The sequence below is a fragment of the Notolabrus celidotus genome, chromosome 2 (assembly GCF_009762535.1).
Source record: "Notolabrus celidotus isolate fNotCel1 chromosome 2, fNotCel1.pri, whole genome shotgun sequence".
Lineage (NCBI taxonomy): Eukaryota > Metazoa > Chordata > Actinopteri > Labriformes > Labridae > Notolabrus > Notolabrus celidotus.
This window is the reverse complement of record NC_048273.1, coordinates 33,081,894-33,102,185: the sequence shown is the minus strand read 5'-3', so window position 1 is coordinate 33,102,185 and position 20,292 is coordinate 33,081,894. Positions and strand designations below refer to the sequence as shown.

General features: G+C 38.9%; 1 protein-coding gene across 2 annotated transcripts in view; it reads right to left on the bottom strand.

The window, feature by feature from the left end:
- Nucleotides 1–20,292, bottom strand: part of LOC117826628 (inactive N-acetylated-alpha-linked acidic dipeptidase-like protein 2) — a 367,684-nt gene that overhangs the window by 242,819 nt on the left and 104,573 nt on the right. For both annotated transcript variants that reach the window (XR_004634076.1, XM_034702819.1), the window contains exon 6: nucleotides 17,918–18,050. Coding sequence is in view for 1 of the 2 variants with exons in the window: in XM_034702819.1 (XP_034558710.1) it covers nucleotides 17,918–18,050 (133 nt within the window). In the remaining variant the exon portion in view is untranslated. The remainder of the gene's footprint in view (nucleotides 1–17,917; nucleotides 18,051–20,292) is intronic.

Here is a 20,292-nt window from a genome sequence, read left to right as displayed (position 1 = left end):
GGCAATAATTATGCCAACACAATTAAGCAAACACGCTCTACATAAGACACATCTCAATTTGTCACGCTGTAAAATCTCAAAACCAATACGACCAGAGCTGGACTCTGTAAACACCATTTACACGCTGTCTTTAAGTGAGCTGGAGCTGCTTTGCTGGAAGTAAAAACACATGCTTGAGTTAGAGACAAACTGTAGTTAAGAGAACTCAATTATGCGAGCATGCAGTGTTTTTACACCGCAGCGTGATGTTGGTTTTGATGAGCAATTAAACTTGACAAACGGAAACTTTGACAGTTTAAAAAAAGTGAGGATACAAAATGAAAAGGAAAATGTGTTTGCACATGTTTCCTTTGGTAAATGGAGTAAACAAGGAGAAGGAGTGTAGCACTTTGATCACTTGTGCTTTCTATTTCTCTCCCTGCTTGTGAGTGCAGGGTACATCTTCCTCTCTCCGCCTCTCCCTCCTGCAGCATGCTGTGATACAGTGTGTGACAATACAAACACCTCATTCTGTCACTGTCGCCTGCTAACAGGCTCATTGGACTGCCTTGTTATCCAACTCAAACAGTGAGACCTCAAGAATCCACTGCACATTTCCATAATGTTATTGACCGAGTGCCGAGACGCCACGCCGTCTGAAAATATACGCACACAGCCCGTGTTATTTGCATGTCTATTACCTCAGAAAACCGCAACTCTCGACATGAGGCAAGGAGAGCCAATTTGAAGCTCGGCTGCACATCCAACATCCCCCAACAAACCACACCTACACACAAACCCTAACACACCAGCAAAAAACTGGAGAGGAAAGCGTTATGGGAGGCAGGAAGTAGTATAATGGAGGCCAACTATGTCCTTTAGTGGGTTAAATAGACACACTTGACATGCATGATGGATCGGCCGTGAAATAGGCTGGAAGGCAAAGTTCAGAAAAGCCAGTGTGACAGGAATTTCAAACAGGATGTACCTGTCTATCATTCTAACATGATGTCAGGCAGCTTCACTGGTGTTTAGATTGTAAAGAGAAGATAATAGGATCCTGTATGACACAGGTGGCAGGTTTAGCTGTTGTGACAGTACGAGAGGATTATGCCACAAAGTCGGAGGATGTGAGGGGGATCCTGGTGGCTCAGTGAGCTGAGGGTTTGTGCGCGATGTGTACTTGCAGCATGATTAAAAACACAGATTACAGTGTACATTTATAACTCAGGAGCCTCGGTTAAGAACATCAATCTGCCATCATGAAACTCCAGACACACCAGAAAACTCTTCAAAACTCCTCCTCTGCAGCTTATATATTTGCACAGTTTGTACAAGCTTAGTCAATGAAGTTGGTGGAAAACTTTGTAATTTGCCTGTCTAAACACCTTCGGATGACATCATTGAGGTTATTTCTTGTTTTTAGCTCAGAGACTACAGAACAATGTTTCAAACCTGTTATTAAATGCAAATTTCATCTTGGAGAAAAAAGCAAAAAAGTTCAATTTCAAAAGTTTTATGAATCTGCTTTAAAATGCAGAAATAAGACGAACAAGTAGAGAGACAGGAGGATGATAGCAGAAAGTACCGGAGTTCCAAGTGAGCTTCAGAATCTGAGGAAGAGCTGACAAACACTCACACACAGGTATACATTAACCACACACAAAGTCTGCATTTCTTGTAAGCTTACAGTTTACCTTTAAGTCTGTGCATTACCTGTTTGAGCTGAATGAAAGTGGATCCCGTCTGCATCTAGAGGAGATGTCCCCTTAGCCCCTGAGCGCAGGATCAGACAATCTAAAACGTAAAGCTCCTGTGAGCAGTTTTTTCAATGATAAGGAAACAGACGGAAATTAACACGGATGCCTCTGTTTGACCGACATGAGCAAACAAGACCATCAGAGAGAAGATCCATCATTTGAATGTGGTTATCACCCGGCTCTCTTACTGATCTTCAGGTTGTGTAAGATGCTTGATTCTGATTGGTTCAAACCCCTTCACAACTGTTAATAACTTTCACTAACATGAGCAACGGCAGAGGGAAACTGATCACACGTCATGTCAAATCAATTTGCGGAAAAAAAGAGTTTTCATATTGGATCCTGTCCAGCAATATTCGCAATGGCAGCTGAGCAGGTGAGATCAACTTTAGTTAGTGATCTCTACAAAGAAATTTAAACCATGAGCGGTGGTGATGATAGCAGCAGCGTTCAAAGTTTTGACATTTGCCTCGTTTTTTTTGCAACAGGCAGATAAGAATCTATCACCATGGAACATGGAAAAAGTAGACCACATTACTCCAGTTCTTAGATCTCTACACTGGCTTCCTGTCTGTCAGAGAATAGACTTTAAAATCCTGCTGATGGTTTATAAAGCACTGAATGGTTTAGGCCCAAAATACATTGCTGATCTGCTACTACTTTATGAACCACCTCGACCTCTGAGGTCATCAGGTACTGGTCTGCTTTCAGTTCCTAGAGTCAGAACGAAACATGGTGAAGCAGCGTTTAGTCATTATGCAACACATATCTGGAACAAGCTCCCTGAAAGCTGTAGGTCTGCTCCAACTCTCACCTCTTTTAAATCAAAGACTAAGACTTTTTTATTTACCTCTGCCTTCCTATCTTAGATTATTTTAACCCACTTTAAATTAAAATTTTAATGTAATTTTTAATATATTTCTAATCTTCCTTTTCTTTTCTGTTTTATCATATTTGTCATTTTAATTATGTTCTTTTATGCCTGTCTGAATGTCTCCAATGCTTTTAATGTGTTAATGTAAAGCACATTGAGTTGCCCTCGTGTATGAAATGCGCTATACAAATAAAGCTGCCTTGCCTTGCCTTGCCTTGCCTTGGAACACTGACTGACGAGGAGTCACTGGGACTATTTTTAAATAATCTTTTAATCAATGTTTTTTGACAATGTGTTTGTATTTTAAGTTAGTAGCCGGGTTATAAGCGGGATTATGTATGGTTAGCAGATTGTTATGGGAAAAAGAATCCTGTCAGGGTGAGACAAGACCTTAAAGAGTCTGGAATGGCTGCTGTAGGTGTCGGGGAAGTTATTACTAGAATGCTCACTAAAAAGCCTTTGTTTAACATAGATCCCTGACAGGTGATACACCTGAATGTTAAAGGACAGTAGGGTGAAATGTTTTCTTAGAAACCCTGCTCCAATGTGTATAGGACGAGGCCAGTAAGCACCCCTTTGTCTTGCCTCAGTGTCCGTTTTTTAAGTATAAATATGAAACCAAGCGGCAACCTCCGTTCTTAAAATACGAAGCCTATGGGAAGTGCAAAAAACTGCAGTTCATCAAGCTTCCACTTGAGGCTGGCTGCAGAAACCCCGGAAACCGCATACACACCCATTCATAAAAGACAGTCTTTACAGCAGAAATAAACTTGTTTACAACCTGGTTCATAAAAAAAGTTTAGGCTTGAGTAGCCAATATCTCTATGGGCACACACTGTACAGGGGGTGAATTTTTTGTAACTGCATTTTCGAAGATATTAAACTAAAGAGTTTTGCCCAAATAAGGACATGACTGACTTGATTGACAGCTGTTAGCTAAAAGGTTAAGGGACCGCTTCTTTACCTCACACTATCTTGGATGAATCGGTTCAAAACAGCGCTTCAGGAACAGATAGGTGACGTCATGGATACTATGTACAAGAACTATAGATGAAACATTTGTTTGAATAAGTTATGTAGGTAATTAGCTAAATTCTGTGTTCTGATCTTAAAAAAAGTTAACTGATGTGTTTTGAGTTGTCCTGCATTATGGCACAATGCATGTGGGGAAACGTAATCTTAAATCAGATTTTCTTGGCTTCAATGATTCTATTGTAGCATACAGTAATTCTTTCAGTTTAATAAATGTCATTAATTTAGGATAAGCGATTGGAGCAGGAGGCTCTCCTGGAAAAGAACAAAATAAGTGCAGCTTAAAAAATGTACATGACGTACTTCATTTTGATCTGTGTGCACAAAACCTTGAGCTAGCTCATTTTAAGTGTTACCTTCCACAACACTGCATACATACATACATTACATACACACAATATCTATACCCCTAATCCCGTCTAGGGTCATGGGTGCTGGAGACTGTCCCAGCTTGCATTTTTGGGTGAGGGGCAAGATTCATACTGGACAGGTTGCTAATCCATCACAGGGCTGACGTATAGATAGAGACAACCACTTACACTCAAATGAGTTGCCTTTACATTAGCAAGCATGTTTTGGACTGTGGTTGGAAGCTTGAGTAGGCAGAGGAAACCCATCGTGCACAGGGAGAACATACAGACTCCAAACAGAAGGGCTTCCAATCCCTGCCAGGGCTTCACCCCAAGAAGCTTCATGTTGCACAACAGCATTCTTCCTTTTTTTTGTTCGATGGATATAAGTAAAGGAACAGCTACAGCCTTTGATTTTACTGCTTAAAACAAAACCTAATTCAGTTTTAAAAAGACAAGGAAAATGCATTACTTCTCAATACAAACCACTTAATTATACCACATAAAAATGCTACTCTTACTACACCTAACCCTAAGTTAAAAAGCTGAAGATCAAGCCCTGCTCACCACAAAGCATCTAGCTGGCCTCACACTGTTTCCCACTCTTTGAGATTTGTCTCCACAAAGTGTTTGAATTTTCCTCACATTGAATGAGTAAAACTGAAGATTTAGTGAGAACCCTCTGCTTCACTACGGCTAGAAGCTGATGTAATAATATCATCATTTTGGATTTGATTTCTCTCCGGTTTTGTAACATCACTTTGCTGAAACCATTGTGAATGTGTCATCGTTTGGTATCCCTGCTGCAGACCTAATCCATTCCTATCTGCTCGCAGACATTAATAAATCACAAGGAGAAGCTTTTAGAAGCTTTAACCTCCATGCATAATTCAGCCTGTGCTGATGCTAATGCTACAGCTGCAGCTCCCACACTCAACTGTTCTGTGGTGTCCCACTAAACAGCCAATTAACTATAATGAATCCAACAAAGTCCAACTCTCAGCAGAATGAACAGAGAAAGTACTTTTTCTGAAAACTCTGCGAGTTAATTCCTGATGAGAACTCTCTAAAAGTTTGTTTCACCTCAAAACAAGATGAAAGGTCACACATAGTGTGACAATTTCCCTTTCATACTGAATACTTACTTTGAGCAGACTATGTATAAGAGGGTACACTACATTTGGTTTCCTGATTAAGTGGTCTTTGTATTAAAATGTTCTTTTTTTAAGTGCAACTTAACATGGTGCTTCATCTCCAGCAGTTTGTTTCATAGTTCTTTAAGTGGTTATACCCACTGAGCGAGAAGGAACTATAAAGTAGAGCTTATTATTCCACTTAAAACGTGTAAGCAACCTGCAATAATACCTTTTATGGTAATTAATCAGACTACCAAAAAGAAACCTCAGTTTGATGGAGTTTCTGATATCCCTCAAAAGAAATAAATAATAGAATAATAAATATTACTATTACATTTTTAACACAACATTGATGAAACACCTTCATTTACATTGATCAATATATCATGTTTTGGATAATTATAGACCAACGTTATTCATTTATAGTGGATGTTGTCCAATCGCACAGTCAAGTCTTACATTTTCTGTTTTTGAAGCTATTCCCATTTTCCGTTATCATGGTTATTTTACATTTAGTCATTCTTTTATTCATTTTTTGTCATTTTATTTAAGGGAAAATGTGTATCAGATGATACTTTTTGTGTTATTGGGCTTTCAGTATTTGTATTTTAATCACAATACTACTATATGTTTTTAATAACTTATTTGTTGTCCCTTTCAGCAACACGTCGTCCTCTTATCAGCACTCACTTGCATCACAATGCAGTCAGACTACTATTATGGAGTTTGCAAATCACCACAGACCTGTGGTTGAAACCAAATCGACTGCAGCGTTTGCTAAATTGATTTTTTCAAATCAGAATTTTTTCTCACAGAAAAAAAAATCCTGCCTACACCAGAGTTGATTTTGAATACTCCTCTGTCCCCACAACAACGCAGAAACAGTTGAAAATGTGCCCATAAGCATGCCAGGCCAGTGGGTGGTAATATGTAATCAGTCTGTCACGTCAAACACAGTAAAAGAACATTGTGCGTGTGAGTATTGTAGCAAGAGTTGTTGTCAATGTCAAGAGTGTTATTTACTAGTGTACTGAGTGGCAGCTCCTGAGCTAAACTATTGAGCCTGATATATCTTTTCACCCCTGTGCTGCAGTGTAATGATCAAGAACAGCTAGGTTTCCTTCTAAACATTCAATTAAACCCAACAGTACCAGGCAACCAGGCAGCTATCCCCACAAATACAGACAAAACAGAGTTTTTAAAAACTTCCCCCTTGGAAAGCGTTTCGCGAAAATTCAGTTTACATCGGCACTGGAGGACAAAATACAGAGAAAACTAAGTATTCTAAAACTGCAGGCCACCTTCTTTGTGCCCTGTGGTACGTTTCGATTTGAGTTTGTTTTTTGTGACTTGACAAGACCAAATCACCACTACAACTTTTCTCAGTATACTTCTCCCTGTTTCATTCTCCAGCCACATACCAAGCACTATATGATATTTATCATTTGCTGGTGACCATTAAGTTTAATGTAAGTCTCAGTTCAGTTGCTAAGGCTGAAAATGGTGATACAAGAGTGTTGAGTGAAGTTAACAAAACAAAAGTTGTTGACTGGGCAGGTCAATAACAAACCATGTCATACAAAATGCCAACCACCCAGTGACAACTCTGCCACCAAGACAACTTCACCAAGAGATACTAGCAGTGCATACTCTGTTTCCTGAACCTGCTATGTAGTGGGTTCAGGAAACAGAGTTGGTCCAGATTAAAGAAAGAGATTTTTTTACCCCCTCACTAGAGAAAATAATGGTACAAATACTCTAATCACACATTCTGAAACCCGACAGAGGACCAACCATTGCTCTATTCCTCTATTCAAATTACCAAGCCAATGATTGTCCAGATAAAGGGGGAAAGTAGATGTCTTGTAGCAACCTTGTATTTGAATCAGTATGCTAATGACTACATGTTCCATTCAACGGGTTCATTTGAATCCAGCAGAGATTCCTCAATAACCCAGGGGACACTGTGAAAGTATTCACCTGCCAACCAGCTCAAAAATGAACACAGGGAGAATGGCTTGAACAGACTCTGTTTTGCGACATCAAAGGAGAACAGAGAAGGAAAAGCAAACTGCATGTTAAAGGTTAAAACAATCATTCATCGCAGCAATACATCCAACCAGCGGCGTATATGATCAAAGAGATCACGTACCAAGAGTAATCACAAGCTGATGACCAGCAGTTCTCATTTGTTAAACGCAGCGAGGGGATGTGGAAAGAAATCAGTAAAAAACTAACTACCCCGTGGCAGCTATATTCAAAGACCAGAGGAAATTGCCTCACCACCAGGGGCAACAACCTGGCAAAAAGCAAGAGCTGTTGGATAAGAAAATGGTGCCAGAAAGACTTGTTTTTCTTCTCTTTCTGCACAGTGACTGTTTCTCTCTTGTGCTCTGCTCTCTCATGAGTTTGGAATATGGCACGACTTTTGGGCAAATTGCCCCGGTTGTCATGTCAGAAAGATACATGTCCAAAAGCAGCATCTGCACTACTTAGGATGCTGCAAGCTCTCTAACCTGCTCTTTATCCAAGGAGAATCAATTCCATCGATTTTTATTTCTCTGTCTAGCAGCCAAGAAACCAATCAACTCTGATCCTGATGGCTCAAATCTGAATACGGCGTCATTCAACTTAAATGAACACTGTCCTTCAATACAGCGAAACTGCTGTGTGCTACTAAAGGCTATCAAATTAAAAAAAAAAGAAACTCTATTTTAGGTTTGACGTGTTTCCCCTGGGTTTCCTTCTAGACATACCTTGGTTTTTCAGTTCACAGCCCAAAAAAAAGTTCTGTTTATTAGCCCATATCAAACCAATCCTCCTCATTCCTACATTAGATCATAATTAATTATGGGTTTCAGTAAAAAGCCAATACTTACAGATTTGGATCCTCTCATGGCCACAATCCAGATCCTCATTTCTATTACTTATATATTAAGTATGAATTCTGGGGACATTACTCATTCAACTGGTCTATATTTATGCAGAATATGCCGTCAAGGTGCAGCGAAGGCATGGGTTTCCTATTACTTGAAGCCAAGGGCAACCTAAATCCACAATAACCTTCTCACTGTGGATTATGAGGTCTTGTTTACATGACAAGTTCCTACTATTTGGCAAGAATTGAGCATGGTTAACAAAGGGCTGCCAACCTTTTCAGAACCAAATAAAAAGGATAAAATGTCTTTGTGTGGAGCTCAGTGCCACAGCGGTGTATGATTTGTGAATGTGGTGTATAGGCATTGAATGTGTATGTGACCTGTAGTTTGTATGATTATGTATATATTTTGGAATACTTTCTATCTATAGTCAGATTCCATATCTAACTTTTAAGCCCTGTATGCATTTTCATCAGGAGGCAAGCTAGTGTGTGACCATGGAAAGGAAAAAACTTGACCAAACAGTAAACTTAGAAGTTGAAGTAAAGTAATATGTACAGCAGACCAGAGAGGAGAAGCTAGATTTAGAAAAACAGGTAACAGGTATTGCTGACCACATACTCTGATGTATGAAAGTTGATCTTTCTCAATTTAAAGGTTTGCTCTTTACAGTTTAAGTTAAAATTGCCATCTTAGGAATCATAAGTGTTTCCTTATACTCTTCAAACAGTGTTCAAGAGAGCTACTGTATTAAATGGTAAATGGACTTGTACTTACATAGCATTTTTCTGGTCTTTCTGACCACTCAAAGTGCTTTTAGCCAACTCGTCACATTCACCCATTCACACCACATTCACTCACATGGTAGAGGCTGCTGCAGTTGTACTTAAAATTATTCAACCCCCATTGCAAATTGGGTTTGTTCGCAGAATTTAAAGGTGACATATCATGCAAAATGGACTTTTTAATGGTTCTTTACCTGAAATATGTGTCCCTGGCATGTCTACAAACCCCCCGAGAATGAAAAAAAATCCATTCTGCCCCTGTTCTGATTTCTGCACCTTTCTGTAAATGTGTGCTGAAACGAGCCGTTTCAGACTTCTGTGTTTTTGTTACATAACAACAATATCCGGTCTGTCACGGAGTCAGAGCTCGGAACTTGTTCAGCCCATAGACTGTATAAAATAATACTGAATCCCCCCTCCGTTTTTCATTACCTGCACAAATGTGTGCTAACAATGAGCTTAGGAGGGAGGCATGCTAGTTGTAGGCTGTCTTAATAAACACAAAGGTCGGTTTTACTCCCCACGTCTGCAGATTTGAAGATCTAGTGGATGATTTTTATTTATTATGGATAAGTGCTAGCGCTAGTTAGCACCTTAGCACCAGTTAAGTTAACACCTTGGTGATCCATTTTTGGTAGCTGGTGTTAACTTCATCATTCTAACTGTGAAGTTCTAGCAATAACAGCTACGTTTACATGTGCAACATTTCTTCAACCCAACTCAAATCATTCTGATGAGAGACACCAATTTCACTGTTGGCATGGATGCTAAACAAAGATATCTGGTTAAGATGTAGATAAACATGGATCAATCAATGTACATGCACATCATTCTGGACCTGGTCAAATCTGCTGGATACAGCATAGGAGGAAACTGTTCCTTTTGTCTATGTTGTAAGCAAACACTGCTGCTGCTGCTGCTGCTGCTGCTGCACACCTTCAGGTACTGCTCCTCTGCTTGCCCTCTCACTTAGGCCAGAGATTGAATTCTCGTTCTCTTTTGTTTCTGTGACTCCAGAATTCTGTATTTTTGTCTGAAATGGACCTACATGGTTTGTTTCATGCAATACTTATCTTTCTGCTATCCTCACATCATCAGCTACAATCTTAGCAGCACATACCTCTGTAATTTTTCTATCCAACCTGCTAAATGGGGCAGACAAAAAGAATCATTCTACCCAAACCAGGAAGAAATGGTCCGTGGACACAGCTTACATTGAGCCATCATTTAGCATAATTTAGTACTTTGAGAACAAACATGTGGATGCTAACTGTTAATTTATGTCTTGTAAGCATTTCATAACTCACCCTATAATTTCAGACTCACATGGAAATTTACAGATGGTAGAGCTCATCTAATTCTGAGTTTGACTGATGAAAGAATAAGTACTGTTTAGAGCTGCAATATGCCGATTGTTACATTGGCCATTGCTGTACAGATGAGCCAGACAGACGTCAATTAAAATGTGTTTAGTCATGCATCTGCTGGTAGAAATGGTTAAAAAAAAAGATATGGATATTTTCTAAAAGACAGTTTTCTTATTACTTGTATTTAGATTCCTGTTGATTAATAATGAGATGCTTGACATTGATATATATTTTTTGCATTTTTACCATTCCAAGCTGAATTTTAAATTCACAACCAAATTAACTTAAAAGACTTTTACTTATTTTAAAGAGTTTCTTGCTCAAATCATGCTGTTAATCCACTCCCTATTTAACACTGACAAGCTTTTGTGCGCCAATGAAAAGGGTCATCATTCAATTCAGTCATTCATTTTGAATGTGTCTACAAGCAGCCTAGTGTTTTGTTTGCACCTTTTTCAGCTTTATACAATGTGTTTAGAGAGCTGTAGAGAAAGTTAGAATATCTGAGCTGTGGCATCTCCTCCAAGCAGAAATAAATGTTACAACAGCATGGTGCATATCAAACTAGATGAATGCTGCAGCAAAGCGGAGTAAACCTGACAGCGAACACCTGCCGATGATATCTAACCAAACATTGTGGGCCCTGCAGGATTCTGCACACTACTTAATGTTCCTCTCCTTTCATTCACGCAGAGCTACATGCAAGATTGACAAGCACGTAAAAAAAAAAAAAAAAAACATATGCAAAACTCATAATATATACACACACTCATTCAAGGAACAGCAGTCTTTCAAGCATACCCACACTTTCTCCATTTCACTGAGGTTTTTATGCATACAAAATCAAATTCAGTTCCTCTCGAGTGCCTCCACACAGAGATACAACCCTTACCGTCACACTGACAACCATGCACACATACATAACATACTACATAACAAGAGAGGAAAAGATGTATGTATGAGATAGCAAAGGCTTTGATTTGCTGTGGCTGTCTCAGCAGGCAGTGCACGACAACACAGCGGTGATAGAACGCTATAGAGGAGAGTCAAATTAACAAGCTGAGGAAGGAGGAGGGGAGGGTGGAGGGAGGATGACAGCAAAGTCCAAACAATAAACCAAATAGGTGGGGGAAGTCTACGGAACATTATACAGATCTGGAGCAAACAGAGGAATTACATTTTCTCTAAACAGCTCTTCCACTTGCAGCATTTTCACCAGGGAGCACTCCTGACAGCTTCTTGTGTCTTATTTTTCCATTTGAAAAGGGAGGTGCTGTTGACACCGCTGAGAACAGAGTGTTTTTGAAAGCTCATAAAACACCAAAGGACTGAAAGGTAGAAGCATTTCAACCCAAGCAAAGCAGGTGCAATGCAACAGCTCTTCAATAGTCGAACAGAGCAGCGGGAAATGCGAAGTCTAGCAATTCAAGCTCACATAAGTGAAGAAAAATGGCTACATTTCAGTCATTTGCAAGGTATTTGTATCAGATTATGTGCAAAGGCACAAACTGAATCAGTTTAAAGTCTCTCGTGTGGATTTATAAAGACTGGCTGCAGCTGCTGATTCCCCTTTAAATGGCACATTACATGCAATAGCTATCTGCCCAGTCTCAAGGTCTGATTCCCAAGATATGGTGCTGATAGTGCCAGAGCACTAAAATACTAAGTTTTGCAGACAAATGAAATTTGCTGCAGTCATAAGTTGAATTGCACAGAAGAGATGTTAGCACCATTTGGTTTGCACTATAGCCCCACTCTCATGCTAACGATGCTTCACATCAAGACAGGTGATGAGCCGGGAGGGGAGGAGGTTACCCATTTTCCAGGTGATTGTGCAGCCCAAACTCTACAGATGTGCTACAAATTTCACCCTCTGAAAAGTGACTTTTTTCTTCTTTGAGGAAAATATCAGTCATTAGTGGGACTAAATAAACTGAATTAAATGTCTTGTTATGTCTTTTTTCAGGTATGGCAACAAGTCCTGTTGTAATATACCTACTCATTGTGTCAAATGTACAGTACACCTTTCCTGTTTTGCGAGCAGGAGATACAAAGGCTCATTTTGGCGTATGTGTGACACCCAATGACCCTCACATTGAAAAACACATTTAATGCAGGCGTATTAGAGCCCTTTTAAGTAATCCTCTAAAGAAAATGGCTTCATTTTGAATGAAAGAGTGGTGGAGATACTTTATTGCACTAATGGATCCAATTTCCATCTTGAAGACTCATTCAGATCTGAAGGTGAGAAAGGCTGGTGACTGTTAGTGCTAATAAGCAGCATTTTAAGTGGGCTAGTTCAGCCACCATCAAGGACGGCGTTAAGATGTGTTCTTATTCTGCATACAATACATTAATATAAAGCAACTTTTCACGTGTCATATTTTGAATATAAAATTGTTGAATGTGAGATGTCTTACAGTTGATTAAAGTCAAATAAAAAATGAGAATAATTTCATTTTAATGCCTACTTCTCCTGGAGAGTCCATGTTATAAGTAATGCCTAGAGATTCAAGCAACAGTCTTCACTTAATGACTATCAATCAATCAATCAATCAATCAATCAATCAATCAGTCTTTATTTGTAAAGCGCCAAATCACAATGAACGTTATCTCAAGACGCTTTTACAAACATAGGAGGTCTAGACCACTCTATGTCAATGTATATCTAATCTATCAGAATATATATGTAAAAAAAGAAATGTTCATCAAAGACGTCAGATTGGCCATAATTCTCCTGTCAGTCACCACCTCCACAGGGTCCAGGACTGAGCTGGCCTTCTTTACCAGTGTGTTCAGTCTTGCTCTCCTGTATCCTGTCCACCCACAGCAGGTTTAATCCTTCCAATGTGGCGTTCGTGTCCGGTGTTAGCTCTGTTAGCATGATGCTACTCTGACAGATAGATATCTACTTCAATCTGCCTTTAATGAATGATCAACCAGAAATCTGGATGGAGAATCTTTTATTTTCAAAGAATGACTGATCTGAATTAAATTAATTGATATTAATACAAACAATTATTTGTATTGGCATATATATGAAGGCAAATGTTTAAAATGCTGGGTTATTTATTTTATTATTTTTATCAAGTAACATATTTTTAAAAATATATTTTCCAGGAATAATCAGCTGCACAGCATTTCCCAGCGGATAGACCAATCATGAGGCTATTTACTTAGCAACTGAGAGCAAGAGGAAGTAGATTGGCATTAATTCTACGTTCAGAAAAAAAAGGAGAGTAAGGATGATCTCACTATATTCAATGCTGCAGAGGATTTAACATGTACGATAGCACTAAAATGAAGCATTGATGTGACTCTGTATCGGTCAGACACCCTTACTCTGACATGCTTCCACATCTAGATATGATTTTTAGTTTTATACTTACAAATTGTACCAGACTTTAAATGTTGATGTTTTTAGTGTGTGTTTTTTAAGTTATAGCGTGGGCATTTTTGCCATTAAAGGATAGGAAATCTGGAGAGAGACAGGAAATGTGGGGATTAGAGAAAGGGGGAAGACTTGTAGTGAATGAGAGAGTTTTCTGTGGATTGATTTGACATGACATGGGATCAGTTTATCTTTGCCGTTGCTCATGTTAGTGAATGTTAATCACCATCGTCAAGGGGGTGTCAAGCGGGTTTGACCAATCAGAATCAAGCATCTTACACACAACCGGAAGATCAGTAAGAAAGCCGGGTAATAAGCTGGAAATATGACCCCAATAAAAGACTCTGCTGGTGCTAATAGTAAAACTGAGAGTCGGATGTTAAAAAATAAGCATACATTACATAAAGATTATATGGATTACTTACATCAAACTGCTATTGCAGGTAAACGCTACTCATGAAAAGAATCAACAATTGTGTTGGTTTGGATTAGTTTGCATTTCTGGTGATCTTATCTTAATGTTAATGATATGTATGTTGTTGTTGATAGCTGACATGTTGTGCAGCTGTAATATTTGAATTCTCCTGAAGGGATCAATGAAGTTTTATCTAATAAGGAGTTTTCTCAGGTGTTCAGATGATTAAAGGAAAAGGAAGTCTGGACCAGGAAGAAAAAAACATGCAAGACTCCCTCATTGCACTTTAATCGTTAATTAGATTTCTCTGGAAATTGCAGATTGATGCCAGTTTAAAAGCTTAATTAGCAGGACAGAAGCTGGTAGGACATCACCTCTTAGCATTAATTTCAACTAATATTTTTAAGAATTAAAAATATAGAGATTTAACCTCGGCAGTCTCCGGCAGATGAATTAAGGACGGCTGATATGAGTAATGAGGTGTCCTTTCACATCTTCTGTTCTTCTGTGCTGAATTAGTGCTGGGGACATGAACGCATCGCAACTGGTAAGAGACTCGACAGCCAGCATCTGTCTCTCTCTCTGTATCTCTCTCTCTCTCTCTCTTCCACTTAAACACACCTCTCTGCTCAAACATTCACACACACACTCTTACACATGCTCACGCAGCAGTCCAGACATCTGGCGGGGCTCTACTGGGTCTTGCCACCATGGTACAGGGACTCTTACAAGGACTAAAGATACTTCAGCAGTAATGACACGTCCCTATCGGCCAGCCCGGGCAGGAAAACAGGAAGTGGGGACAAGACTGCGTGTCAGAGAGGTCATCCATCTTGGGAGGGTGATTTAAATACAGTAGGAAAGTCACAGAGATACAGGGAGATAAAGCGTCCTCTTCCTGAGGCCAAGTTCAGACGTGTGAGCATGTTTCAGGCAGTGACCAGATTCAAGGAGACTAATGATCTAACTTACTTTGTGCCTAAATTAGTGACAATAATAAATGAGAATAATTTAATAACACTCTCAACAGTAAGTGTTATCTGTTTCCTTCATGATATGTTGGAGACTAATCCTATTCATTTGTATATCTGGTACAAGAAAAGTGCCTTGCACAGCTTTAATGAAGTTGTTCTTTTCAATTTCCTTTTTTTGTTGTTGCTTCATCATAGTGGAAAACACTGTTTTACAACTGGCTGCACACAGCATTTTTCTTTGTTCTTCATAAAGCAGGGCTTTGTGTGCAATAGACTTGAAAGATTGTAGTTCTCTGAAACGTTAATAACTTGCAGATTCAATAATATGTCCATTATTCCTCTGTTATTTTTGTTCATTTCAAAGAAAGTTTTCGACAGTACTATTGTACTCCTCATGCAGTCGTGTCTGATCTCTGAGACCCGGAAAAATTGAAGTTTGAGAATTTCAGACATTTCAAGACATGACTCTTTGATGAAAAGGACATATCACAGTGATTATTTATATCTTTTGGATCAACTCTCTTTGTTTATAGTCAATGGAATTCCCTTTGTAAGGGGCAACAGGATGATGCAAAGTCACATTTTTAAGATATTTTTCATGCATATGGTTCTGTACCAGACCAACACTGTGCTGCAACCATAGACCGTATAAATAATGGGCGTAGTATCCGTGGCGTCACCCATCTGTTCCTGAGCGCTGCTTTGAAGCTAATCGGCGGCAGCCATATTGGTTATGCTGGACTCAACAAAGTGTGACGTAAGTGTTTCTGCAGCCAGCCTCAAGCGGATTCTCGATGAATTGCAGTTTCTAACACTTCCGCATGGGCTTCATATTATGAGACCAGAGGTTACCGCTTGGCTGCAACATCAGGACTGAAACAACTCCATGCAAATCAATTTAAAAGAAAAGAGAGTTAGCTTGAACAGTGCTGACCTTTCTGACAATGGTCTTAACACTCCCAGCTGATTGCAGTTTGATTAACACTACAGAGATACAGTGTATATCAAAATAATCTGGAACAAAGTGTTCTATGCAAGAACAGGAATAACCTCCTACAAAGTTCCACTCACGTTTACAAAAAAGAATCAAAAGAAAATAAATGTGTAGCCTGGTCCAAGTTTCATGGCTGGTTTTAGTCACATCAGCTGAACTTGTGTCAGTCAGTGAGAGACTTTTGAAGCCAGGATTTCAGTATTACCCCAGGTGGTACCAAACATAATACCATTTAAACTGAACAAGCCAAACCAATATTCTCTAATCTCATAGCTGTCTGAAACAACCCTCTCTACTCTGTTTCTCTATTTCCTCATCATCTGAAAACACCAAAGTCTGAACTTCTATCCACAATTCAAGGCAAAGTTAACACTGCCTCACTCAACTTCCTGTCACCTGTGACACCATGAATTTAATCTAAAGTCATATTGAGTTGGTCCAAATGTCCGCCATGACGGATACACAAAAACACACAATGTTAAGGGATTCAACTTTTGTGTATACTGATTTAAAAATGCTTTGAAAGTTATTTCATACATTTCTATGTGAAACAAAATCTAAATGCTTAAAAGTAATGATACATTTTACAACTAATAGTGTCTTATGTCCTCAATAAATTTGGTTGCCAAGATGGAGGCCATTTTGAAAAGGCCAACCTCCTGTTATAAATTACACCTCCCAACAAATCATAGCTAATTAGAAAGGCTAGGATGTCCTCAACCAATCAACCAATCAATCAATCAATCAATCAATCAATCAATCAATCAATCAATCAATCAATCAATCAATCAATCAATCAATCAATCAATCAATCAATCAATCAATCAATCAATCTTTGTTAATGTAGCGCCAAATCACAACAAACATTATCTCAAGATGCTTTTACAAACAGAGCAGGTCGAGACCGTACTCTATGTTAAATTATTAACAAAGACCCAACACCAAGACAGGGTAAGACCCCACTAAATCCATTGTGAGCATTGCACCTCGCAATATTTAGCTAGTTACAGCGGCAAAGAAAAACGTCCTTTTAACAGGCAGAAACCTCAAGCAGAACCAGACTCAGGTAGACACACGTCTGCCTTGAACGATAGAAGAAGTTTCAGTCTGAGAACTCATAGGTTTTAGAACCATTAACCATCAAATCAACAACAGAATAAAAAGACATTTATAACTACTGGTAAAATATACCCTCAGATATATTTACATATGACAGCAGAATCTGGATGTTTTAATGTAATTTAGTTTCCTGTTGTAGATGTCCTCTTAAATCAGTCCCAAATGGTCATTCAGTCCAGATGAGCTCAGAGTGAGAGCTCTGTCTTTATCATTATAATTAACTCCTGCTCAGTCTGAGCTGAGGACAAGGATGAGGAGAGTGAACAAGGTGTATTTGGGTGTAAACTTTTAAACACATTAATAAGGACTTTTAAGACTGGCATTTTTATGTAGTAAGTGCACAAACAGTTCAATTACATAAACCAGTAATGTCATACAATAATCTAATTGTTAATAGATTCATGTGTTGTTTCTTATAAAAAAGGTTAAATTACGTTCGTAATTGAGCTGCACTGTTTTCTCACTTGACTTGCCTCATTCTAAGAAACACCTAACCACATATCCTTCTTAATTTGGTGGTCTATTTAAGCTTCTAGATTACCGATTTCTCCCTGCAGCAGTGCTGCGCTCATACCTTCAGTCCCACCTCCTCCCCAGCATCCACCTGGAGGCCCCCATTAGAGGGAGTTGGAGATATCATCTCATCACTCCTCAAATTACTGCATGTAAACTAATTCTGCAAAGAGTGATGAGGTTGGAGCCTCAATGCAACACACAAGGAACTTTCTGCTGCAAAAGAAACATTTCAAACAATTTCTGACTGAGATACGCTGATGGCTTATTCAGCCAAAAGAAGTATTGTTACCAGCTTCTAAATGTGAATTATTAGATAGAAAAACATTAGAAGCTGTGTTACACTCACCGATAGCAGGATTCCCTCCGGGATTGAGAGTGACTCTGAAGGCTTGGTGCCAGGTGTGGCGGCCAGGGGGAGCATCACACGGATCAATGTACAGCAGAACACCTCCAAAACCCAGCTGAGACAGCAGGGAGAGCTGGACAGACACACACACACACACACACACACACACACACACACAGACACACACACACACACACACACACACACACACACACACACACACACACATACATACGAAAGGTTTATGGAATGCACATCTAAACACACAGGATGTGCACAAAAACAGACTCTAACATTGCTCTATTTGAAGCTTGAAAATACAACAATCACTTACACCTGCACAAATACGCCAAAATGGTAAAAGTATTTTCATCTGGAAACACAATGTTTCAGTGTTTAGGAACAAAAAGAAAGAGCGCTGACTTATTATCACAAATAAAGTTGTTAGGGCTTGTTAGAAATAATTCTTGTTGGGGAAAAAACAGTCAATTTACACATATAGCTACAACAAATCCTGGGGGAAATATCTGGCTCTGTGGAAATGCTTCACTTTGCTCTCCAGCGAGTTGCTAAATTTGTCTTTCTCATTTGGTGCCGAGAAGGTAGAGAACAGTCATTTTATCAGAGATCCTTTTGTGCTGCAGGAAAAAAAGATTGATAAAAATAACAAGACAGAACAACAAAGATTTATCCTGACGACCAGCCCTGTTCACATTAGGAAGGTGATCAATTGTTTATATGAATGCCTGAATAGGTGCAATTATAAAAGGAAACATTCTTTTCTTTTATAGATTAATCCAAAATGCTAAATCCATATAGGCCAACTAATTTTCCTTTTAGATTTTGTTCACTTCAATATAATTCTTGTCGTGTTAAGTGTTTTAGGAGCTATGTAATCACAAACGCTGCATGTGACCGGCAAGGAACCGATCCTGAAAGGGCAAACAAAATAATGGGTGAAATAGGGATGCAGTCTCACACCACTGACAAGTGTAATCCTTTTGATTAAATCAAATAGAACCAGTTTTCTTTTTAAACATATTTCTTGAGTCAGGTCTGAACTTGGAAAGACTGCTTTTTAGTATTCTTCCCTTGACAACCAGAATAAGTTGCAGCAGCTCCTTCACCAAAATGCACTTTTCCCTTTTGAACATTCAAAAAATGTAACATTCGGCCTCTTAACCTCTACTTGTAACTGTTTTACATACATGTGCTTTTTTTTTTTATCATTGAATTGGGTGGTTTTGAGCTGGTTCTTACAAGGTCAAAAACCTCCCCTGGTACTTGATTCATATTTTATTTTGACCAAAGCATGGCACAGACGCTTCGGTTAGACCACATGGCAAATTGTCAAAATGGGTAAATGTTTCCTTTAAAAGTCTGCAACAATAAAAAGCATGTTTATGAAAAACCTAAGCTACAGCCAGTCAGCAGAGGGAGCTCTAAATGTCTGGGGTGTGTGTAGGAAACAGAATGAGAGTGTAAAATGTGCTTGGATTTTCTGTGCTTTGACATAGATATTTTTTTAATTTCACACACCCTCTGTTTTGGATGTTCCTGATCAAAATAAAAAAGGTACGTTCATTACTCCTGCTTTGTCACCCTTCTGTAGTTTTTATTTATACGACTGGTTGTTTTCCTCATGATGATGAAATACACATGATGTGCTGTTGTTTATTTAGCCAGCATCAGAGTATAATGGAGAATAGTTGCTGGCTTGGGGGATTTGTGCTGCTGCTTCAGCTGCATTGTGCGGGGCAGTATTTCATTGTTGTCCATGGGAGATGTAGCGTCCTTGTCTTTTATGAGTGTAGATGACTATTTTATTGAATACGTGACACCAGCCACGGTCATTCTCCTCTCATCACAACTCTGTCCTTCACCGGAAAACAGGAACACTGCTCAGAAGCACAGAACCACACACACACACACATACATACACACACACACACACACACACACACACACACACACACACACATACAAAACAGGCAGTGTGGTCTGCAGCAACTTTTGCATATATCCAATGTAACAGGAATGCTTTTATAAGATGACATACAAACACGTAGAATAATCATGAGCACTTTAGGTGTTTGGGCTTATTGAACTTTTAAATTTGATTTTGAATGCCAATATCTGATATGACATCAAAAATGGCACATTTCTGGTTTTAAGAATATCCTAATGATGATGAAAATCTAAAGAAACTGGAGGTGTCAAAGTTGGAGCACAGTGAATTGACTTGTTCTCAAGTTGTCTTTATATATCCTCCATACTAAATTGCTTAGATTGTAACCTCTCTGGTAATTATAATGATACGTTGTCTCCTGTCTTGGTTAGCATCTAATATTATCATTTTGTCAAATGTAACCTGC